General features: G+C 46.6%; 1 protein-coding gene across 2 annotated transcripts in view; it reads right to left on the bottom strand.

Annotated features, from left to right (window-relative positions):
- AMER1 (APC membrane recruitment protein 1) overlaps window positions 1–22,729 on the bottom strand; it is a 46,271-nt gene extending 23,542 nt beyond the window's left edge. The window contains exons 1-2 of one of the 2 annotated variants that reach the window (XR_013981397.1): window positions 22,571–22,729; window positions 10,326–15,814 (exon numbers count right to left, since the gene is read on the bottom strand). Coding sequence is in view for 1 of the 2 variants with exons in the window: in XM_080989753.1 (XP_080845879.1) it covers window positions 12,413–15,730 (3,318 nt within the window). In the remaining variant the exon portion in view is untranslated. Of the gene's footprint in view, window positions 1–1,176; window positions 15,815–22,570 lie in introns of those variants that run through there. The other variant, XM_080989753.1, reaches the window with a different exon arrangement.
- Between the last annotated feature and the right edge of the window lie 2,304 nt (window positions 22,730–25,033).

Here is a 25,033-nt window from a genome sequence, read left to right on the forward strand (position 1 = left end):
TCTCTGTAGCACTGCAGTTGTAGCCCTGAACCGGTGCCTGAAATCTATAGTGAGCTGGAAGACCAATAAACTAACACTGAATCCTGGGAATGCAGAGGTGCTGATCATACTCTCCCTAAACGAGAAGATTCATAGTCTAGATCCCTAGAGGTCCAGGTGGCTTCAGTGGCTAGGAGTGCTTTTTACCAGCTTTGTTTAGTAAAATAGCTACAACCATTTCTGGACTGAGATAACATGACCACTGTTGTCCATGCTCTGGTAGCCACCAGGTGGGATAACCGCAATGTGGTCTATGAGGGGCTGAGCCAGAAGATGAAACTACTGTAAGATATGGCAGTTCAACTGTTCATTGATGGTGGGCAAACCACCATCCTATGCTACTACTGCACTGACTGACATTCAGCTACTGGGTTAAGTTCAAGGTGCTAGTTGAGGTGTGCAAAGCCCTGTACAGCTCAGGAAAAGAATATCTGAAAGGTGGGCCTATTCTCTACATAACCCAACTGACTGCTGTGTTATGCAGGAGAGGGCTAGCTCAGTCAGTAGAGCACAAGATTGGTAATCTCAGTCGTGGGTTCAAGCCCCAAGTTGGGCAAAAAGATTCCTGCACTGCAGGGAGTCGGACTAGATGATTTTCGTGGTCCCCTCCAACTCTATGATTCTAAGAAGAGCATCCTGCAGGTACCATCTTCTCAAGAGGAGTGTTCCATACAGGAATCAGGCTCTATGGTGGCAACAACCCTTTGAAACTCCCTCCCTTTATACATCAGACAGACATGTGTTGTCCTTTCAACACCTGTTGAAGACATTCTTCTAAGTGATTTTTTAAAATCCCAGGTACTATCTTATTTGTATTGTGATTTGATGTGTTATTTCCATATGTTTGCTTTTATATATGCAAATGTTTGTGCTGATCTTATATGTGCAATTGTTCAGTGTATGTTTTTATTGCATTGCCAATATTTTTACCATGCCTCATGGCATGCACTAGCACTGAGGCTCTGCCTATTGGAGCAGTCCCAAAACCTCTGGAGGGCACCAGGTTAGTGAATGCTGATAGGAAGACGTATTGCAAACTGTTTTGTTCTCCTTTTTCTTCCTCTTTGGTTAAGATTATGACCATGGCATCAGCAAGGAAGGAGCTCCCGTAAAAAGAAATAAATCAAAGGACACTAATGAAATAGGATGGTCTCTTTAAAAACCCTCAGATTTATTTATTAGACTTCAGCAAGGAGGGCATACATTGCAAAACAAAGAAAAACACATTAAAAACTTGAAGATAAAATGAAAATAAAATAAACCAATATTAATGAAACTTCAGCAAAAACATAAACCAGCTGACACAGCAATGGAGGATAATGGAGTGACAGTTTGTTTAAATCAAACCGCATAAATGAGTATCTGGCAGTGTTTAAATGAGAGGCTGAAAACCTGAAACCACTTACTTGTGAGAAATCCTACAGCCTTCAGTAGGAATGGTTTCAAAGTTCTAGGGTAAGAAGTAAAACTGGGCCTATGCATCCTAGGTCACCAATTAACTCAGGACGTGGGGAATCTTGAATCTCCATATATTATTAGACTTTAGTTCTCACCATCCCTGTCCATTGGCCATGCTGGCTGGGCTGATGTGGATTGGGAGTCCAACAACACCTGGAGGGGCACAGGATTCCACCACTGCTCTATATAGTCTCCCCCCCCCCGATCCAGCTATGTGGGTGGGGATCCTACTAAAAGCAGCAGAGTGGACATCTGGATTTGCCTTACGGCCACATTCCCTAATTTGGAGATCCATGTGTGCATCTTCTTCTCTGGATTAGGGTACATAAAATCACTTCCCTCTCAAGCTTTACATGTAAACCCTGTACCAAAACAGCAACATTAGCCATTGACCAAAACCAGCCCCAATAATACAGTACTACAATGGAATGTTTAAGCCTACCAAGGCTTAGGAGGAACACTTAGTATACAATTCTAGTGCTTCAGTAATTTAAAGCATCTTACAGACATTATGTCACTAATTCCCATAACATGAGTGCAAAGCCCACACACCTGTATCCAGCCCATGAAGCTACTTCCAGTGGCTCACCAGCCCTTTGCAAAAACTAGGGGCCTAGCCTCTCCCTTTGGACCTCCATTTACCTAGCAAAGGGGGCTTATCCTCTTCTGGCACAGCAATATTGTTAGGTCTTAGCACTTTAGGAAACAGGCAAAAGAGCAGATCTAACAAAGTTAAGTCAATGTTTTTCATCCCCATGACAGCTCTGGGGTGGGAGGTTTCTCCTCCTAGCCCAGTGTTGCAGCAAGGATGAAAACCACTCTCTGTTCTTCACAATGAGTGTGAGCAACTCTGTAAAGTAGATCAGCATTCTTATCCACTCATCACAGATTAAGAGCCAGCCAAGAGTGAATAACTGAAGGTAGTCACCTACAGAGGTGGCAGCAGGGGTGAGCTTTGAGCCATTTTTAGCAAACCAGTATGGCAGACCAGCTCTTATAACTTATTTTGGAAAATGAGCACCAAGTGAACTATCAAATTATTCCCCCCCCCCAAAAAATAGGGAGATTATCTTCACAGCTTTGCAAAGCAGATACCAACTCCCTTTTGGTGGTAGAAAGGGGGGGGCCTCTTACAATTATTTTCAATTCCTGCCATTCTCAGTTATGAATGTGTGCCTTCTCTCACACTTTAGGTAACCTGAAGCAGGAAAACTGAAACTGGTAAGAGACCCCTCAAAAACACTGGGAGAAGCAACGCCCCACACTGAGGGTCCTGTAGGAAAACACGCAATGACGAGACATACACTTAGGAAATGCTCTGCAAAACAGTCATGCATCAGTCTCCAGGCATGACCCTGGAAGTATTAATAGGTACACAAGGATACGGACAGGAAAGACCAAGTGGTTGGAACCCCATATGTTACTGCACCCATCTTCAGTCAGTGCAGGAGTATCCAAGCATTGTGAAAGGTGAAGACTGATGTTACAGCTGGGTTCTTCATGGTGTAACCCAGCTTTGCAGCTAAGAGGTAGTTTCATCAGCCAGTCAGCCACTCCTCAATCTCTTTCTTCCATCTGTGCAACAGATAGGGTTGGGCTTGTGTTTTTTTAAGGGGGGAATATATAGAGAATTATATTCCTCACTTGCAAAAAAGCAGAGATGCATTACTGGTTGCACAGGCATTACAAAAACCATATTGGCCCTGGAGATAAAACAACCTCAGCTGTAAAACAATCAGTGTCAGCCTGTCCCCAGTTATGCCTGAGAAGCTGCAGGACAGGTTTATCAAAACCCAGTGGCAGGAAATACACTGTCATCCTTCGAATGCCGCATCACTTTTTGCCTTGCATTGCATACTTTCATGGCTGGGGTAGGCAGAAGGTGGATCAGCATCTGCTGGGAGATCTCAAGGATTTCTGACTCCCAACTGGTTAAGAATAGCAGCAACACAACAACTCTACTCCCGGCCTTAAATGGTACTGCAGAAATGTTAGAAAGCTTGGGGGTAGCCAGGAGTGCATTTCTGTATGGAAGGACTGGGAGCTCCACTTGGTTTTGCACTTCAAAGCAAAATTCCTGGGTTCAGTGGCACCTGACTTCAGCTGCTGGTCCTCAGTGAAAAGCAAAAGTATACCCCACAAGCCTGAAGGTGGTGCAATAAAGACAGATAATGGCAGTAATTGACACTGAGATGTGAACAGTGCTCTTCAACTGATACAAGGCCATATGAGGACTTTGCAGTGATCTCCTTCCAAAGAAAAGTAGAACTATTGGAATGCATTTGATTTTTACTTATTAGAATCAGTCCTCTTATCTTTGAGGGAGGAAGAATACTCAGATGTTTTAAGTTTCATCCAAATTCCCCCCATAACAAAGCATGATGTCAATCCACATTCTTGCCAATGAATGCGGAATGAAAGGCTATAGCTAACTCAAGGAGGCATAGTTTACTAAAAAGGACCAGCCAGAAAAAAATGGAAAAGGAACTTGGCTACCTTATTCAACAGAGAACATTTCATGGCATTTAGCATTTCCCTTTTTTCTGTTAATGTAAATCTAGGGGAGAACCATCCTAACTGTGGATCAAGTTTTCACCAAAAGGAAGGGGAGGGGGGAATATGCAAGTTTATTAGCTTTAAGTAGCAACCAAGATGACCTGCAAGAAAAAAATGGGACACCCTTTACAGATCAAAAGCAGAAATAAAGACACAGAGAGAGAGAGAACACCACAAAACAGTATTCGACAAGGGTTACAAAAAGTTATTAAATGCATATTAGAGCCCAGAAAAGCAAGGGGTATGTGTGAATGAAAAAGGTAGGGGGACTTAAAATCTCCCAAGATAGCTGTCACGTTTATAGTCCAGCAATGACCTCTGAACAGCATGCTGCGCCCTCGCCACTGTTTTGCACATGTATAAGCAGTAGCCAATGCTTTCCCCCCTTTCAAAACTGCAAATTGCACCTTTCTTTAAAAATAGACAGTAAAAAGAACAGCCCATAAAAATTTTCCATGAATGTATACAACAACAATGAAACCTATAGAAAAATAGATAAATCTCGGATGTGCAGTGTAGGCACAGCACCTGGTAATCTGACCTGCATTATATATGTAGCATTAGGGGGGAGGGAGAAACATGTATGCCACAGTAAGCTCTATGGAGGAAAGAAGGGACATACATGGAATAGAATAAAATAAATGAATCCTAAGGCAGCCAATTCCGTAAGTTGCATTATGCATGCAATGAAGAAACTCTTGTCTTCTGAATCTACCACTAATCAATGTTGTTGTTGTTTTTTATGATCCCTTCTGGTGTTACAAAGGAGGGAGAAACACCTGTACAATTTAAGCAGCCCATCATTCTGTGCCTTACAGTACAATCCTAATCATGTTCCATTAGAAGTAACCCCTATTGAATTCAGTAGGGCTTACTCTCAGGCAAGGTTTTTCTTCTTCTTCGATTACAGTATTTAGTCACTTCTTTCTTCCTTTAAAAAAAGGCCACATTTTAATTTTGTCCTATAAGGAAGGTCCTCCACCTTCCAGTTGCTTTTGGTTGCACTTTCTTCTTTTTGAGATTCACTGACCATAACCATACACTGCATTGTATGCATGGCCACACCATAGATTTGTATAAGGGCATTATACTACTGTAGCTTTTATTTTTCAATCCTTTCCTAATAATCCCTAGCAATCCCCAGCTGCCTCATACTGGCTTGATGTTTTCATTGATCTATATATTCATCATGTACCCTAAATGTCTTTCCTGATTAACTGTTCTTAATCCCCTCAGCATGTGTAGAACGTTAAGATTTATTTGCTCCAGCATACATCACTTTACACCCACACTGAATCTTAACTTTCTGTTTTGTTGCTCTTTCACCCCATTTGCAAAGCAACCCTTTCAGGGTTCATTTGGACGTTCACAACACTAAAATAACAAGGTATGATCTGCAAACTCACTGCTCACTCCCTAACTCCAGGTCGCTTCTGACCAAGTTAAAAAAAGGAACTGGTCTCGGTACAGGTTGTGGGGAGATTCCACATCTTCCTTCCCTCCACTGTAAAAACTGTCCACTTATTCTTAATCTGGAGGGAGGTAAGAACTGGACCATCTGCCGCCTGCTGATTGTTGGGACTTTCGCAAATGTGCTGGACTTAGCTGGAGCTCAATATGATCCCAGCAAATGACTTCTTAAATTCTTAAGCAACAGTGCATCCACAGGATCACTTAGCACAGCTTAATTATGCCTTATCTGGCAAGACATCCTGAAGTCCTGTAGTTTTAAACACATGCTAATGGACTGTAAAGCAAACCCACCCCTAACCAACCCTAGATCACACTAGACTAGAAGTCAGCATGGCTTGGAGCAGGTATCTTCAACCTTTTTAGACCCACTTTTAACCTGAATATGCATTTCGGGACCAGTTTCTTAATTTTTCATCATATGTTTGCATGGTGGTAGTTCTCCTGTTGCAACCCACGTTGGAGCAGGACACAATGCACTAGTGGGTCCCGACCCACCAGTTGAATATCAGCGGTTGAGAGCATGTGAATGCATGTTGCCTATTCCTCTAGTAATAGTACCAACGCTATCTCCACTTAACACTAACCAACCAATTGTTGCCCCATTGCAACAGGAATCCCAGCTTGAATCCCAGTATTCCTTGGCTTAAACCCAATGCCATCCAAAGGAAACCAAAGATACTTCCATTCTTAATGGAACTGCACAAGATTGCAAAACCTGAAAAGAAGCCTCTCCAAAGCAGTCCCACATCACCCAACAATTCCTACTAGAATCACACATGAAGATTCTGGACCTCTTGTTATAAAAACATTATGCTTCATGGGGAGAAAAAGAATCAGCCTCAAATAAGCATCAGCAGATATTGTAGGCAAACAGTGCAGAACTCTGAAAACAATCAGTCTTTGCTCATCAAGCAACAGTTCCAATGACTGGAGAGAAAAAGAGCTTTTTACCATGCATGGTGGATTGCCTCTTCAACAATTGGGGAAACAGTTCTATTAAAAATTAAAAGTCAAAGCTATGTATTTGTACACATTGCTCTCTTTTGGATGCATTTCACCTCTTTGGATTGCAGCCAAATATTCAAGCTTTGATTGTACAGACTTTCATCTACTCATTGGACTACTGAATGTCTTCCTTGGCAAAGCTATTCTTAGTCTTAGGAAGACAACAGTATTGGTGAAGGGGCTACAGTGGGCAATGTTCTGGGTTATAGCCATAGACACAAATCAACATGGACTTTTATTTCTTTCCTAAGAGCCATCTGACACATTACTGAGGGGTGCAAGATGAGCTGGCATAATTCTAAGTTGGACTGCTTTAGACTGTCTGGGGGAGGTCCAATTTCTGAATGTTCCCCAACTTAAAATCTTCGTGGTGAACTAGCCATGAAAAAAGGCCATGCTAAACATTTCCCCTCAAAACTAATTTTTGATGTGCAGTGAGGGTTCCACCCCCCCCCTTTAGTGTGGGGAAACAGTCTAAAACATGACCCATATCCAAGATCCTACCACATTCTGCATAAATAATTCTAAAATACAATTAGCTTCACTACTGAAGTCAACCTTCCCTACCTTCTAGGTTAAGGTTACCAGATTTTTTCCAATGAGTCCAGGGACACTTTTCAACTTCAATGGATTTTGTATGGGGACTGATTTGTAAATTTGGGGACGTCTGGTAACCTTATTCTAGGTCAGGGGTGGGGAGCCTATGGCTCTCCAGAGATGTTGCTGGACTCCCATCTGCCCCAGGCAGTTTGGTGAATGGTTAGGGATGATGGAGACAGTAGTCCAACAATATCTGGAGGGCCACAGGTTTGCCACCCTGTTCTACATCTTTCAAGTCAGGAAGATGCCTTACCCTGAGTCAGACGATGGTCCATCTAGCTTAGCATTCTCTACACTGACAAGCAGTGGCTCTGCAGTTTCAGGCAAGCATCTTTCCCAGCCCTAAGTGAAGATATGGGAACGGAACCCAAGACCTTCTGAATGCAAAGCAGGTAATTCTACCATTGGCCAAGAATCCAAAAAACAAGACCACAGGAAGAGAGAAAGAGGAACAAGCTGCCAGCTTTTCATGCTTCTGCAACCCCATTGTCCTGCTGTCATTTCTGTGTGCCAAATCATTGTTTTTAGCCACAGACCAAATCAGATAAGATGGTAATTTTAAAAAGAGACAGAGGAAAGATTATATAGTACGAAGATTGAAAAATCCTTTACAAACAGGTCAAATTACCAAGGCAGAGTCAAACTGTTGTACACACTTGTATAAAAATGTTTTTCTTTACTTTTTAAAATTTCCCCCATTAAATATGTAAAAACCAAAATGCTTATACACACACACAATTTGTAGAAGAACATTCTTATTAACACAGAGTTGTTGGTTGTTGTTGTTGTTTTTTTCACACAAATACATTATCAACAAGAGTTACACCATTTGACAACAAACTTCACAAGATGTCTTTGGTGATGTATTCAAAAGGAAAATGGGGGGCGGGGGGACCTGCCATGCCACCAACCTAACCCAAAACACATTGAAGACTTGGCCAAGACAGGCCACAGTGAAAACCTGTGTGCGACACAGTGTGATCATTAATAGTTCTAGTTTCTGAGCGGTAGCAATTTAGAAAAAAGGCAAAATGAGACCGGCCCAGCAGCTGCTTGACAAGGCTCCTTCACTGGCAGTCCCACACAGATACCAAAACATGGAGGCTTATTAGGCCCCCGGTGAGTTACCTTGCATGGCCAATTGGTTGTGTTTGGGTCAATGGGGCCATTAATCAGGCAGACATCAAGCCTATGCAATCTAACATGGGTGGATTTGCGAATCTGGACATTTGGTTCCCAGTGTCCCTGTCTTGCTCAGATACTTATCTTTTAAGCAAATGTTTACATTCCATCCCACAGGAGGGATTCATTGTCAAATCAAGAGCTTGAGGAGAAAGACCTCATCCACAACTGCCCTCCAGCTTGTTTCCTAAGTCCCCTGAACACTTGAAAGCTAAAGCTTCAGAGGAGCAGGGGTGTGGGTGCAAGCCCCACCCTCAATCTGCCCCATGTGTACTGAGAACAAAGGTCTGACACCAGTTCTGCGAACATTCAACTGACTGCGCTTTCTACTGAAAGCAAAGGAGGATTTGGGTTTGATGTTAATTCAGTTGCTTAGTGAAGGCAGGAGTGATGAGCAGGCTGCAAGCTAGTCTACACATTACACAGAATCACAAGACAAGAAGTTCCGGCCAGGTGTCACTCCAGGCAAAGAAAGCAGGACAGAACTGATTTGCTAGCATGCAGCTCAACTTGCTGGCATGCATGCACTCCCAGCAAGAGAGCGTGAACTCTCTGCCTTGTCAGAGCACCTCTGTACTAGCATTTGGAACAGGGTGGGCTATCAGTTGCCTAGGTTCTCTCATGTGAGGAAGCATCCTTCATAGTGGGTGATGTATGTGGAAAAGGTCGGCATGTAGTTCTCAACTGAGGGGGGAAATCTTGGCTAGCTCAGAACTCCACACACACCCTTTTGCCATGTGCTTAGCCCCCTCTGAACTTCAGGGGATGTTTAGCCACATGAGATAACAGAAAGGTAAAAACCTGGCAACCCATCTCACAATGCTAATCCTCCTTTGAAGGTGGGCAAATGCTGAACAGGCAGGAGATTTGTTGTGCCATGAAGCACTATAGGCAGAGACAGATCTGGCCTTTGGGTAAGTACAGTACATCAACACTCTCCCAGCTGAGCCCTGCTGGAATGAACAGAAAGTGCCCCACAAAGGAACAGGAAGAGCCCAGTGCAAGAAAACTTCTCGATGCTATCTTAATTAGTTTAAGGTATACATAAACCATTTGGATTTTCCACCTCAGGTTCCTCACTCTCTTTGGCCTGCTCTGAGCTACAGCAGGAAATAAGATTAATCTTTCATAAGAGCTGGTCAGAGGTGTGGGTTTTTTATATAAAAAAAATTACGAGTCTTACTACATAGTATTTACATACGTACTGCTAAAAAAAGAAAACAAGAGTGAAGGGAAGATAGAATATAAGAAACTGCTTCATACCAAATCAGAACATTTTGCCAATCTAGCTCAGTGCTGTCTACACTGACTGGCAGCATTTGTCCAAGGTTTCAGCAGAAAACCCTTCCAGCCCTATCTGCAGGTGCCACTGAGGAATGAACCTGGGATCTTTTGAATGCAAAGCAGTGAGGTAGGGCCCTTCCTCTGAAGTTGCCCTTGTGCTGACAGCAGCTTCAAGGGACTTGGCTTTAATGTAGGATTTTCCTCTTGCTGGTCTTCTCTGATTTATTAGCTAACAAATACTGGCAGGTATGGGCACTCCTTGAGCAAAGCAGCAAGTTGTGCACCACCTCTTTCGAAATGATTTCTCCTAAAAGCTACCATACCAGATATGACTCTTCCAGAGCAAATTAACAAGAGGGCAAGGCCAGCCTTAGCAGCAGAACATTTACTCTGCATGTACAGCAAGGGAGGGGAACCTGTGGCTCTCCAGATGTTCCTGGACCAGAAGACAAATCACAGCTCCCATGCCGGTTGGGGCTGATGGGAATCCAGCAACATCCAGAGAGCCAGATTCCCCACCTCCAATGTAGGACACCCCAGTCTTTGGTTCTTGCATCTCCTCCCCCTGCAACCAAAAAAGGCCCCTTGCATAGTGGGCTTTGAAGACCCCCCCCCCAAATGTGAATCCCTGGACAGCTTCTGCTAGTCAAGAGTTGACCAGATTCGGCTAGACAGATCAGTGCTAGTTTCATGCATTTCTGGGGACCCTCCTCTACTGCCAGCCTTACCTTTCAGAAAGATCACTTCTGGGTGGAAGGCCATGGCAGGTTTCTCACAAGGCAAGTTGATCGGGGGGGGGGGGTGCTGTCTGTTTCCTTCAAGCCCTGCTTGCTGCCTTCCTGGAAGCATTTAATGGGCCACAGTTAGAAAAACTAAGCTGAACTAGATAGGCCTGATCCAACAGGGGCTCTTCTTATGTCCACCTCAAGCAGTAGATGTTGCAAGCAGTAGATGTTGGATCATAAGGGGCAGCTGAGAAAGAGGTGAACAGAATTGATTCCTGGGGGTCAATCCACCAAGAAGCCCTCCTGTACAGCTCCATCAACAGTTCCAACATGCTTTCACAAGGTCCCTTCAAGTGGAGTTTTGATGGAGACCTTTCTGGCTGATTAAACAGTAGCATCTGTTTGCGTGTGTGGAAAGATTTGGATTTTCCAATCAACTTCTTGGGCCAGCCCTGCATGGAAGAGAGGAAACAGATTTTCCAATGAAGGCTACATTTGGCCTTGCAACATAACATCTATAAGCAGAAGTCCATCATATAGCTCCCTCCAGACCATAGCTGTCAACGTTTCCTTTTTTTAAAAAGGGAAATTCCTTTATTTCGAATAGGATTCCTCGCAAGAAAAGGGAAAAGTTGACAGCTATTCTCCAGACAGCCAACTCCCATTAGCCCTAGCATGGCCAATGGTCAGGGGTGCTGGGAGCTGTAGCCCAGCCACACCTGGGGAGCCACAGGTTCCCCCTCCTTGATATAGTTTATTTACAAACAACAGAACGCCAGCCTTGCATTACACAAGCCAGTTAAACCACAGTATGGTGAATACGCTTGCCCAGATTTGCATTAGAACCCAAGTATTCAAGAGTAAATTATTTTTGGGGGGGGAGGCTCTGTTCTGGGGGCACACAGAAGAATTCATTTCATTGGACATCCCACTGAGTGAGATTTAGTCATAAGGAAATAATGGGATTCAAATCTTTAAAAAGGGATACAGTTTGAAACAGAGTTTGCTGCTTTTAGCTTAAAACACACACACACACACCATATCTCCTTGAAGTCTGCAGTTCTGCAGTCACTTGGGTGCCACTCCACTCTGACACCATCAATAAAATACGCCAAATTTTTAAATGTCTTCCTAGTACTTCTTTTCCCCTGGCCAAACTTTGCCTCATTATAACCACATGCCCAATGCTTTGCCACTCTCACCCACCCACCCCTGGCAGGCAACACACTTTGCAGGTCTTATTTCATCTTCAAAATGCCACCTGATACAGATGGCTCTGCATGCACAACTGCTTACAAGTAGCCCCCCCCCCCTTTGGAAAAGGGTGGCACTTACTTCTGAGTAGATCTGCACAGGACTGCACTGCAAGGCTGCAACCCAATGCACCCCTAGCTGGGAGCAAGCCCCACTGAACTCAGGGGGGCTTGCTTCCGGGGAAGGAATGCACAGTAGGATTGTGCTGTCAAAAACACAGAACGTTTATTAAATAGTTGTTGTTTTTTACCACCAGCAAACCATCCCATTTCTTAAAGTTGTTACAACCACTTGTTTTTTGTTAAAAAGCACCCAGTTAGTCAGTTTTAAGAAATTGTTTTTTCTGCTTTTAACTAAAGGGCAAGCTGGACATTCCAGAGCTCTCTTACATCATATCTGAATATCTCCAAGCCAAGGTGTTGGCACCTTTCCCCTGTATTGTGTTCAGGATTAACAGTGGTTCACACTATGGATGTGCAATTCAGCATCAACCCAACAAGAAGCACCATCAAGCAGTGATGAGTGATAACAGAAGTCCTATCCGGCACACTCTGCCTTACCCACCACTAATAAAAGAATTGGTTACCACCACCACCCAATTTCAAATCAAAGTTAACCATCTGTAATGTTCCAAGTCTCCCTGCAGGCCCTAGGGAACCAAACCCACCCTAATCCTCCTTTAACCCTATCCTGCAAGCTATTTGGCTACTGTTACATTCATCGCGGTGTTCCAACAGCTGGCAGCACAAGCAGCCACCTCCAACGTGGGGGCTTTCCCTTTCTGCAGATCAGAGAGTCGGCGCTCCCACGACGCTTAGCCTTGCCATCAGAAGGTCTCAGCACTGCTTGCTGTGAAGCTGGGACATTCCTTGCGTCACACCTGCAGGTTTGCACATTGCTGGCTTGTCGGGGGAATGGGTGAAGCTGGGGTCCGGGGGCAGGTCAGCCCCCTTCTCGCCCAAAGGAAGGACCCAAGCAAGTTTTTTACCTGCGCTGTCCCCACCAGGCCTGTGGGAGGCACACACCTCCTGGGGCACAGCAGGAGTCTGCAGAGGCAAATTGGATGGCCTGGCCATTGGTCTGGTTGCCATCAGTGCTGGATCACTGGCCCCATCTGCGCGAGGTTTCCCACCAGGCTTCTTGGTGGATTCCTGCACCAGGGGCATGCAAGGTGCTTCCATACCTGGCTGTTCCGATGCACCCCACGTGCTCTGGAAGGCTGGGGTGCTCAGATCACAGTCCCACGGTTTCACGCCTTGCGAGGGAAAATCCTCCCTGCATGATACATTCTGCTGCAGCTCTGCCCAAGGAAAGACAGCAGCATCACTTCCTTCCTTTCCTTCTGGAGAGCCCAGAGCATTTTCACGGTCTGCATCTAGACCAGGAGACACAGGATCCTTCCTGCAGCCACTCCATCGAGACCAGAGGTCAAAAGGCTTGAAGCCACCCTTGGAGAGTTGCAAGCTAGCCAGCTCGAACTCCAAGCTCTCAGTGTCAAGGGACCTGCTCCTCCTGCAGCTGGAGAGAGGCTCTGGCATGGGAGGACTCATCTCCTGAAGCCTCATGCGCCGGGGAAGGCTGGTGACACCCCAGTTGCAGCTTTGGAAAGAGCTCTGGAAGCACCCAGGAAACATTCTCTCGTCACATTCAGCGAAGGATTCTTTTGCAGCGTAGCTATCGTCAAAGGCCTCAAAGGATGCAGCGATGTCCTCATCAGTGTTCATCCCCAGGTGCTGCTCACACTCCCCTTCGCCTTCTTGCTCCACGTCGACAATGTCGAACGTGACCATCGTTGGGAGGGCAGGGAGGTTCTGGGTGAACGCAGAGCCTGAATCAGAGCTCCCAAGGCTTTCAGAGAGGCTGGAGAATAGAGTCCCGCTGCTGGTGAACTCCACCAATGCCTGGGAGAAGTTAACGGCCTGTTCTGGTTCATTTTCCATGTTGGGGATCTCCCCAAAGTCAGCTTCGGTTCTGCTTGGCTGCTCATTGAGTGGACAGCTGTGCGTTTTGAAGAAAGGGAATGCCACAGAATTCTCCAGGCCACTTAAAGCACCCGGTTCAAGCCCTGGATGCTCTCTATCTGAATCCAACACTGAGCCATTTTCCACATGCTGAAAAAGGCCCCCACTGTGCACTTTAGGGCCCCCACTGCCATTGTAGTGCTTCTCTGGGCACAGCATCTCCTTGAAATCTTTCCACTCTTGCTTCTCAGTTAGAATTCCAGCATCCAGGTCACTGTTCAAAGCAGGGGGGGACATTTGATCGCAGCCAAGGCCACTCGGACTCTTGTCGGTTAAGCTGGTCACTTTCGTGTTACATTCCGTATGTAGCTTTTCTCTGGGGTGGTGCTGGTCTTTGCTGAGGATATCCAGGTCTTTCAAGGTTGGCTCCCTCTGCATCTCCCAAAACAGCAGCTGCTTCTGAATGGCAGCCAGCCTCTCCTCCTCCGTTTCCATCACTTCCCTCTTCTGGCCCATTATCTGCACCAAATCCTTCTCGTCAGGGAGAGCAAAGTCCAAGAACTGGCTCATGGAAAAGATCTCTGGTGGGGACACTTTGCTACCAAACCAAGATTCATCAGCACGAGTGGGGCTCATGAGGGCATCATCAGGTTCATAGAACTCATACAGCGCATCGCCACTGTAGCTGTCCCTCGGGAGGCGGTCCTTCTTGATTTCTTCAAGCCCATCGCCAGTTTCATCATCAGGACCTGGAGTGGTAGAGTCATAGTACCCCTCATCGCTGTTGGGAGCAGATTCTTGCTGGTCACTGTGTGGTGTTAAGAGGTCCACATCACCCCTTGTGCCTTCAGGATAGAGGTGGACCTCTGGCTTGCCACCGTTCACTCCCTGATGCTCACATTTTGCCATGAGTTCTGGAAGGCGTGTTTCGTATCCAGCATCTGCTTTGACGGCACCTTCCCACATCTGCTGCAGATACTCCTCTATGTCATCTGGCATGGCCATCTCCTCCCCTCCACCCTGGTAAGTAACAAGGCAGGAGCTCCTCTTGGCCGCATCCCTGCCGCGCTCTGCAGTGGTGGCACTCTCAGCGATGCTGTCGATATCTGGTTCAGCAATGATGTCTCCGCAGCCGGTAAAGGAGTCGAAGCTTTTGAGGGAAGTGACATCTCCAAACATCAAGCTGAGCTGGTCCCCAGATGGGACACAGGGAGGGCTGCTGTCTAGGTCCTCAGACTGGAGAGCATCAGGGAGCTCTCCGCACACAGAGTTAGCACAGAGGGTGTCATCAGCTTCCAGCTCTGCATCTCGAGAGCTTTCGCTGCCCATCCCTCCTCTGGCTGTATCCCCTACAGAGCTGCTTTCGTTGGCCACCGGCTGGACCTCCTCTCTTGACTCATCGAGACCAGCCGCTACTCCAGGTGAAGAAGAAGCATCTTCATGAAAATGCTCCCCATGTTCTGGGGGAAGTGCAGTGCTTTTTAGGCTCCCCTGCTTCAAGACTTGCTGGGTTTCGGCACCCCTCTTCTGCTTACTCGCACTGGGCAGTCCTTCAGCCACAGCATCCCTTGAAGTCCACTCCTGCAACTCAGTCCTCTCAGGCTCAGTGCTTTTGCTCTTCCTGTGGCGCCGGATGCTGTTGAAGAGGCCCCTGAGCCCCTTCTTAGAGCGTGGAAGGAACAAGGACTTCTCCCCACAGGGCTTCTTCTCAAAGCCCTCAGAGCTTCCAGACAGGGATGCTGACGGCCGGACAAAACCAACCCTGAGGCTGGCATCTGCTCCCAGGAGAGCGCTCTGAGAACTCGGCAGCTGTGCAGGAAGGAAGTGCGTTCCGCCACCCGAGTTGCCCTCTTCGTACCCCACGTCGCTGATGCCATCGTGTGTCTTACTCTTGCTCAGGCCCTTCTTTGCAGCTCCCTTTCCCTGGCCTTTGTTTTTCCCACCAAAGAAACTGGGCAGGGTGCAGATGCTTCGCTTCCCACCAAAGAGCTTGAAGGCAGTCTTCCTGAGCTTCCCAGCAGGCGGCGGCTGGCGGCTGGGCTCCACCGTGGCAAAGGAGGCATCGCTGTGCTCAGAGAGCTGGTCAGCTGCCCCATTCTCTTCCTGCAGCCGCTGATGGTGATGGCCTTCCTCTACTGGTGGAGATTTGGCTCCAGGTTTGTTTCCAGTGCAGGCAGCTTCCGTGGCGGCCATTCTGGCATGCGGGTTTAGCTGGAAGGGTAGTCTCTTGCAGCTGCATCTTCCTCAACATGCTCTGGGTGAAGCATCCTGGCTGATCTGAAAGAAAAAGGAAAGAAGGGGAGGGGGACAACAGGAAATGCATCAGGAGAGGATACTGGTGCTGAGCATTATTTCATCCAAGTGCATCATAACCAAGCAAAGCCTGGGCCACAATAGCTGCCCTGTTTGGGGCTCCCATACCTCTAAATATGGGAGGGATGTAAGAAATGGGAGGAAAGCTGCCTCTGTTACATTTCTCCCAGCTGTTCAAAAAAAGCAGAAGAGCCTACATTAGGTAAATATCTGGCAGCCTTAGGTAGGAGCAGCCGCCGAGACCATATAACACCGGTCTTTAAAGACCTACATTGGCTCCCAGTACGTTTCCGAGCACAATTCAAAGTGTTGGTGCTGACCTTTAAAGCCCTAAACGGCCTCGGTCCAGTATACCTGAAGGAGCGTCTCCACCCCCATCGTTCTACCTGGACACTGAGGTCCAGTGCTGAGGGCCTTCTGGCGGTTCCCTCACTGCGAGAAGCCAAGTTACAGGGAACCAGGCAGAGGGCCTTCTCGGTAGTGGTGCCCTCCCTGTGGAACGCCCTTCCACCAGATGTCAAAGAGAACAACTACTACCAGACTTTTAGAAGACATCTGAAGGCAGCCCTGTTTAGGGAAGCTTTTAATGTTTGATGTATTACAGTATTTTAATATTTTTTTGGAAGCCGCCCAGAGTGGCTGGGGAAGCCCAGCCAGATCCGAGGGGTATAAATAATAAATTATTATTATTATTATTATTGGAGAAATTGACAAATACACAAATGGACATTACATTTAATGTAACCCAATGTAAGCCTTATTGCACATGTGTCCACTCAACCACTTCCATGGGTGGAATTGGCACTGCAACAGGTGCCACATAATACCTGTTCTATATTTGTAAGAACTTGGTCATTTAGTGTGGCAGCACCTGCTCTCTGGAACTCGTTGCCTATTGACAGCTGCTAAAAACATTCTAACCAGATGATTAGAAAGCTGAAGTATTTTTAATATGTTGTAGTATTTTTGTGTGTGTGTATTAAAGTAGGGTTGTAGTTTTTTCTTCATTTTATTGTCTTATCTTTTTATAATCTGCTTTGAGGTTTCCTGGTGTATCCAATTGTATGAAATAAATTAAATAAATTTTCAGTCAAGAGGCCTAAGAAATCCTGGAATTGGCTGTTCCACCAATTTATTGGTCATATTCTCTCTCTCCTCTCCTGTGGCCCCACAACGGACTGATGAGAGAGCTACAGGCCTCAGGGTGGCACATTTAAGAACGAAATAGAGCTCTAACATCAGGTCATCGATCAAGTCAGAGCTTTTCCCCATTCTTTTTCGGACAGTCAACATTGGTAGCAATTTTTATTTCAAGACTAGTACAGGCCAAAGCAACTGCAGGGGACTCTGCAATGTTATTAATGTCAGACTTCTATCTCTCATTAATAGTCAGCACCCACCAACTCTCTTAAAAGGGAAAGGGAAGCTGCACTGAGCACAGAAACACACAATTTAGTCTTTTAATTAATTAATTACACTGAATTTATATCCCACCTTACCTCCAAAGACCTGAAGGTGACGTACATCGTTCTCCCCCTCCAAACTTTATCCTCACAACAGCATTGAGAAGTAAGTTAGACTGATACTGAGCAGTGAGTTTCATGCAGTGTTAGAAATTAACTAGGCATCAGGCGCCTTTGCACCTGGCTTCAACAGCTTCCGACCAAGTGAAAATGCCTGTGCTCAAATGCAGCATTTCCATCGTAGTCACATCAGATCAGAGACAGCTGCTTCAAAATTTTCATTTATAACCCCTATGGCTTGAAAACATTCTACATCAGCACTGTTCTGTTTAAGATTATCTAGAGACAGTTTCTGGGATTAAATTCCAAAGCCTTGTTAGATAACTACAACCAGAGATCTGTCAATAGATGCCAGACTATCTTCCCTTTAAAGCACTCAGAAGGGGGTGTAAAAAAGGTTGTTCTCCAGGTATAATACCTGTGCTAACATTCATGTGAGGGACGCGGGTGGCGCTGTGGGTTAAACCACAGAGCCTAGGGCTTGCCAATCTGAAGGTCGGTGGTTCGAATCCCCATGACGGGGTGAGCTCCCGTTGCTCAGTCCCTGCTCCTGCCAACCTACTCCGGCGGGAAGGTAAACGGCGTTTCCGTGCGCTGCTCTGGTTCTCCAAAAGCGGCTTAGTCATGCTGGCCAAATGACCTGGAAGCTGTACGCCGGCTCCCTCGGCCAATAAAGCAACATGAGCGCCGCAACCCCAGAGTCGGTCACGACTGGACCTAATGGTCAGGGGTCCTTTTACCCTTTACCTTTTAACATTCATGTGATTCCCAGGTGGCCACCTATGCAGGCACTGGCCAGACCCAGACGTGCTTCATTTCAGGAAGGGGGTTCACGTGCCTTCAGTCCATACCCTGGCAGTGCTAGGCAGTTTACACAACCCAGACTGAAGGCCTACAGCTGCAGGGATCTTGCACCAGTCGCTATCACCCAGCCTGGCCTACTCCGCAGGGCTGTTGTGAAGACAGAGAAGAGTTGAGGGAGAACACATTGCATGCTGTATTGAGCTCCTTGGAGGGCAGGCAGGATATAAATTAATAAATATGGGTAAATAAATAACTTCCCACCAAGACACTCATGCTGCATAAGCAAGCCCCTCGCCACAAAATAACAGTTTTATTTCACCAAAGGCCACACTACTTCAAAACACCATCTCACCTTTGGCATTGCATCACAAGCCAACTTTTAATATCATGTCAAATCACTTTCACTCTCTCGCATAGCTCTGCAGCTACAATGGAATAGCCTTTCATTTGAATTGCCGCAGCCATCGCTATCAGCCGCACAAACAAATTCTAAATTGATGAGCTCATGTTGGTCAAATGTTGGTGCTTTGCTTTACACAACTCATCTTCACAGAAAACAATTTCACAAGAGCTTAATGAATCTCCTGCATTCTGCAGGGGCTGGACAGCCATCTACTGGGGAGCCTCTACCCCAGGTGTGGGGAACCCGTGGCCCTTCAGATGCTTCTCACCTACATCTCACGTCACCCCTGGTAATTAGCTGTGCTTGCCAGGGCTGATGGGAGTTCTAGTTTAGCAACACCTGGAGGGCCAAAGGTTCCCCACACTTATGCCAAGCAAGGAGTTACGCCTGATGGTCTATCAGGCCACCTTTAACTCTAACCTTGTAAGATTCTTCTTTCTCCTACCCACTACACCACCAAATTTGAAAGGTGGGAGGCTGCCGCACCTGTCAATTACCTGATGTCAAATGAGGTGGCAATGAGTGTTAGAACCTTAAAAGCACTGTGCAGGATTCTCTGCAAGCCTCCTGCAAACAGCTCTGTGCAGCACTTTGAAGTGCCAGAAATCATCTGGTTGCGAGGAACTTCAAAGCTCAGCACGCAGTTCTTGGGAGGTCCCAGAGGATGGTCAGGACTTAAGAAGAATCGAGCATGAGTCTCCTAAAGTGCCAATTATCAGCTGGTGCTTCTGGCCCAGTGCAGCCACCTTTTTAACCTGTCCACCCCTGGCATCATATAAGACATCAGGTGACTGGCAGGTGAGTGTAGCATGGCCAAAACAATCTGGTGAGTCAAATGAGCAGGCTTTATTAGTCTGATGGGCTGGAGGTTGCTCAGTCCTGCTATAAACTGTGTTCATGCATTCGCAGGACATACAATGTTGTAAAACGAGTAGGGAGGCAAGCAGATGCAAGCCTCCAACCCCCCAACCCCAATTAGGATATTTAAAAAATGGGGTCAAATGATGGTCAACATTAGCTCTTCTGTATGTATTCATTTAATGCAACTGTCACAAAGAAAAGCTGACAGCGATTAACATAGATGTCATTAACTACTTTTACAAAACTGTCCAGATGATTCCTTTTGACACTAGATTTGCCTGACCTTGCCTACAGTCCTGTGCACTTAATTATGCACAGGATCCGGCTGGGAATTCTAAAATCTGGAAATAAATTATCCTAGCACAAATATAAAAACGTGTGCAAGAGATGTTCAAAAGAAGTGTCTCTTGACTTTTACTTGAAACCCAGGCTTCATTTTTTTCCTTTTCTTTAAAGGAAAAAACAAACCCTAGCTATTGGTATACCTAACTGTAGATAGATCTCTGTGTGCCTTGAAGAAGATTCAGCTAGGTTTTCTGACTCTCATTGCTTTATAATGCCCCTAAGGCCGATCCTGACCCTGCTGCTGGACTCCAGCTCACGTCATCCATGACCACCAGTCGTGCTGGCTGGGGCTGATGGGAGTTGTAGTCCAACAACATCTTGGAGAAGCTGGATTGATCAATAATAAATCTGTCAGTTTTTTTAAAGGCGTGCCACAAGACTGTCACTTTTCTCTTGTGATGGACACAATCCACAGATAACAGGGGAGAGCCAGTGTGGTGTAGCAGTTAGGAGAGTGGGAATATTATTACTTGGGAGACCAGGGATCAAATCCTAACTCAGCTATAAAGCTCAGGGGGTGAGCGTGGGCCAGTCATTGCCTGTCACCCTAACCTACCTCACAGGGTTGTTGTGGGGTTTAAATAAGGAAGGGGTGAAACCGCGTACAGCACCATTAGCTCCTTGGAGAAAAGGGTTGGAAATAAATACAATAAATAAATAAACAATGTCAGTCTCCATGACACTTAAATACAACGCAAGGAACCCAAGTCCCGCTGTAAATCGGCAGGACTTGAAGGACCAGCCACAGAAACACAGTTACCTGCTTTATATTGAGCCATACCATCAATCTATCTATTTCAGTATTGTCAACACTGACTGGCAGCGGCTCTCCAGGGTTTGAGGCTGGATTCTCTCCCAGCCCTACCTAGAGATGCTGGGGATTGAACCAGGGACTTTCTGCATGCAAAACAGATGCTCCACCACTGAGTTCATTGTCCTATCAAACCTGGATTTATGTAGGCCTAGAGAGAGAGAAATGTTTCCCCCAGAAATTTCATATATTTGCGACTGTGTGATGGAATTTACATTCAATAAGAAGCTGCAGCCAGTGTTAAGGCGTGCAATTTTACAACACTTGTGCATTTCCAAAGTGAAGTTTGACACATCCACACATAGCATTTTAGGTGTACAATCAGGGAAGTGTGTTGGGGGGAAGAAAGTCTCTTTATTTACTAAAAAAAAAAAAAAGCCCATCTTTCCAAGCACACCAGTTTCACAAGGCTGTTTACAAGACTCTAAAACACATGAAAATAAAATATACACCCAAGGATAGTAGCAGCTAATGTTTTTTTCATGCACAACACAATTCAGCGAAAAACAGACAACTGTTTTCAGGGTTTGGAATTTTTAAAAACCAGCAGTCATGAGGTCATGTGTATCTCTGCAAGGAGGGAATTCCGAAGTTGTGGGGCCACCACTGAAAAAGCCCTGTCCCTATTACCCACCAGCCTAACACCTCTTGAGGATTAAGATATTAAAGGCAAGAGTCCACCAAGCCAGGGAGTTTCATGGTGGAAAGGCCACACTATTCATATGCCTTTTTCCCCAGACAGAGAGGGCAATAAGACTGAAAAGTGGATGGAGCATAATCACATAGGAAAGTGTCATACACCCAGCCAAACTAGTTGTTCACCAAAACCTTTGGCCCTCCAGGTGTGGTGGTTGAACTACATCTCCCATCTTCCACTGCCACTGCCCATGTTTGCTGGTGCTGATGGGAGTTGTACTTCAAGAACATCTGGAGGGCCAAAGGAAGATGATGGTACAGGGACTCTATGATCTAGCCCAATATAGTCTGCTCTGATGGGCAACAGCTCTCTAGCGGAAGAGTTTCCCATCACCCACATTTTCTAAGGCTCAAACCTGGTTCTTCTGCACTTAAAGGCTGTGCACCACCACAAAGCTACCACCCCATTTTCTGAAAAAGAGCACAGGAAGATGATAGATTCTGATTTCACCGATCCTGATGCTTTCCAACTCGAAATGCTTTCTGGTTCTGAAAAGCTGCAGAAGTGTGCTTCTTAGCACGCTACCTGGTCCTTTAAAAATAAAATAAAAGAGGGAGGTACCAGGGTCTAATCCTAGGGCTTCCTGCAGGCAAACTATCACCAGGTTTGCCTCTAAGCTATCCTGGCCTCTTAAAAATAATAGGATGCTTAAGGAGCGCGGCGCGTCTGCGGTGGGGAAGGGGTGATCTCAGCAGGGGAGGCCAGCCACCACCAGCCACCGCAAGCTCCGGCAACTCAGCAACAAAGCTACCCAGCGCCCGGCCTACCCAAGGGTGGGGGGAAAGGGAGGGAGACTGCCGGCGGAGGTAAAGGAAGAGGTTGGGAACCGGAGGAAGCCTCACATACATTCTGCGATGGGGTGATAGGTGATCGGCTCCGCTCCACAAATCCCACCCGCGCCTGTCCTTTCTTTCTTTCTCCTCCAAAAGAGATGGCAACAGCAGAAAGAAAGGGCGGCGGGGGTGGGGGGAGAAGCAAGCGAAAAAGGCCTCCCGACTTCCTGCAGGAGTCGACACAAAAGAAAAAGACGCGTGCACACAACCAGTCCCAACACACACACACGTACACGCGCGCGAAAGACAGAAGGGAGAGAATGTGTCGGTAAACTGCAAACGCGTAAATATCGCAGGCTGTTTGCGCGAGCAAGCCCCGGGCGATTGCGCTGCGGCCGGCCGGGCGCCTCTCCTCCTGGCACTTCCAAGCAGGCCAGTATAGCTTGCAGGAGAAGGGCAGGCAGGCACCCTCCCTTCTCGCTCGCCTTGCAGTCCCCACTCACCCGCCTCTGCGTGCGCTCCCGGAGCGCAAGGACCCGCCGCACAGCGCGCGTCTGGAGGAAAGTTGGCAATACATTCATGGCTCTCGCCTCGCCAAACCCAGCACGGAGCAGGGGCAGAGACGGGAAGGTGGGGGCCGGAGGCTCCCGGCTGCTACTACTACCGAGAGGCAGGGCCGGCTGGAAAGGTGATAGACGGCCACGCAGAACCAATGAGGAGCGTTCGAGGCGGAGACGGGCGGGGTTTTCTGTCTCCCGCCTGTGGTTTTTCAGCCTTCCTCCAACATTCTTTGAAATGCAAAGTGCTGCAGTTCGTAGATTAAAAGTTGTTATCACGAGTACATCTCCAATGTCAGGGTATGCATCTTTACTGAGAAGCAAGCCCCCAGTTGAGATCAGTGGGCGTTGCTGCTCCACGCTCCCCACCTGCGCTCCAATCCTATGCATTAGACTTCAATCCTATTCACGGCTGGGTTGCGTGGGAGCAAATCCCATCGAACTCAAGGGGGGGGCATAGATTGCACTGCGATCCTATACCTCTCTGGAAGCATGTGAATTTGGAATTTGGTTTTGAAGAAGCCCAATGCGCGCCGGGGGCGGGCAGCATTCGTGTATGTATATATGCATGTATGTATGTATGTATGTATGTATGTATTTACCTACCTTTCTTTCCTCCAAGAAGCTCAAAGTGGCACACATGGTTCTCCCCACTTTTCATCCTCAGGTTAGGCTGAGAAAAGTGACCAGCCCAAGGACAACCAGTGAACGACTGAGTGGGGATTTGAACCCTGATCTTCCAAGTCTAAGTATTTGTAAAATGAAGGATGCACATATCTGTAAATGCACTTATTTTTAATAAATATATCAAAAGACAGATTTTACCCTGCACAAGGGGAGGGACAAAGTTTGCGACTAACTCAAGAGCCAAGCTGGCAAAGCCCCTTTTGCTACAGTTACCCAGTGTCCATTCCACATTTGTAAGAAATCAACATTTTAGCATGCCAGCACCTATGCTCTCAAACTCCCTGCCAATGGACATCAAGCATGCACATTCACTGTACTCTTTTTGGCACCTGCTGAAAACATTTTTTTTTTTTTTAGGTGAATCTGTCCAGGCACGTGGAATGTTGATATACGCTTTATCTGCTTTTGTAATTTCTTGTTGATTTTATCCTTTGAAGTTTTAAAGAATTGCTTCCACTCTTTATACTGATAATTTTATTGTTCTATTCGCTTTGTAAACTTTTTTGAGGGTGGGTTGTTGTTGTTGTTTACAATCAAGTGGTGTATAAACCTTAAGGTAAAGGGAAAGGGACCGCTGACCATTAGGTCCAGTCGCAGACGACTCTGGGGTTGCGGCACTCATCTCGCTTTATTGGCCGAGGGAGCCGGTGTACAGCTTCCGGGACATGTGGCCAGCATGATGAAGCTGCTTCTGGCGTACCAGAGCAGCACACGGAAACGCCGTTTACCTTCCCGCCGGAGAGGTACCTATTTATCTACTTGCACTTTGATGTGCTTTTGAACTGCCAGGTTGGCAGAAGCAGAGACCGAGCAATGGGAGCTCACCCCGTCATGGGGATTTGAACCGCCAACCTTCTGATTGGCAAGTCCTAGGCTCTGTGGTTTAACCCACAGCGCCACCTAAAAATACATAATTAAATCAGATGGCTGCCAGGACACTTGGGAAGTACTGTGCAATGAGCTTTGACTGGTCGGTGGGACAAACCACCAGTCAACCATCTGACATCATGACATCAAGTAAATGACAGAGGGTGTCCCAATCACTTGTCAATGTTGGCTCATGGAAGGTGGGGACAAATAAGGACCTGGCTTGGTTAGCCATAAAATTGTTCCCCATCTCTGGACTAAACCATTCACCAGCCGAACATCCAGCTTGCTGGTTTGACCAGTTGCAAAGTTGGGTTCATAGTGCAAATAACTCATCATAAAATGACTATTGCAGTCTTACCAGCCAAAGGCTTCTTTGCCGATATACTGTAAAGAAGGAAACACCCTTCTTTGGTCTGGCCCTCTTAGCCAAACAAAGGTCTGCTGTGGGCACTTTGCTGCTGCTTGCTTTATGTTGCAAACTCACAGGCAAACTGCAGCTGGACGATTCCATAGGGAAAGGTCAGTTGCCACTGGCTCTTTGAGCAGAAGTTCCCCCTCCAGATAGTAAATCTTTAGGCTTGCCATGGCAACCAGCCTCAAGTTGGTTTTCATTTGCATCAACTCTCATCCCTCGTAAAGCCCATCCAATTTCCACTGGAGTAATCAAAAGTGCAGAGCGGGAGAAGAGGAGTGTGGGAAAGATCTTTACAGGCTTTGAGTAGACAGATGACTTGCTGAGTGGACAGATGGTGCCTGTGGGCTGTTGCTGCAGCTTATAAACCAGGCGGAGAATCAAAAGTAATAGCACAAGCCAACGACCTGTGCATGACAGACCTGTGGAAAGCACTGAAA

Source organism: Podarcis pityusensis (assembly GCF_964106645.2).
Source record: "Podarcis pityusensis genome assembly, chromosome: Z".
Lineage (NCBI taxonomy): Eukaryota > Metazoa > Chordata > Lepidosauria > Squamata > Lacertidae > Podarcis > Podarcis pityusensis.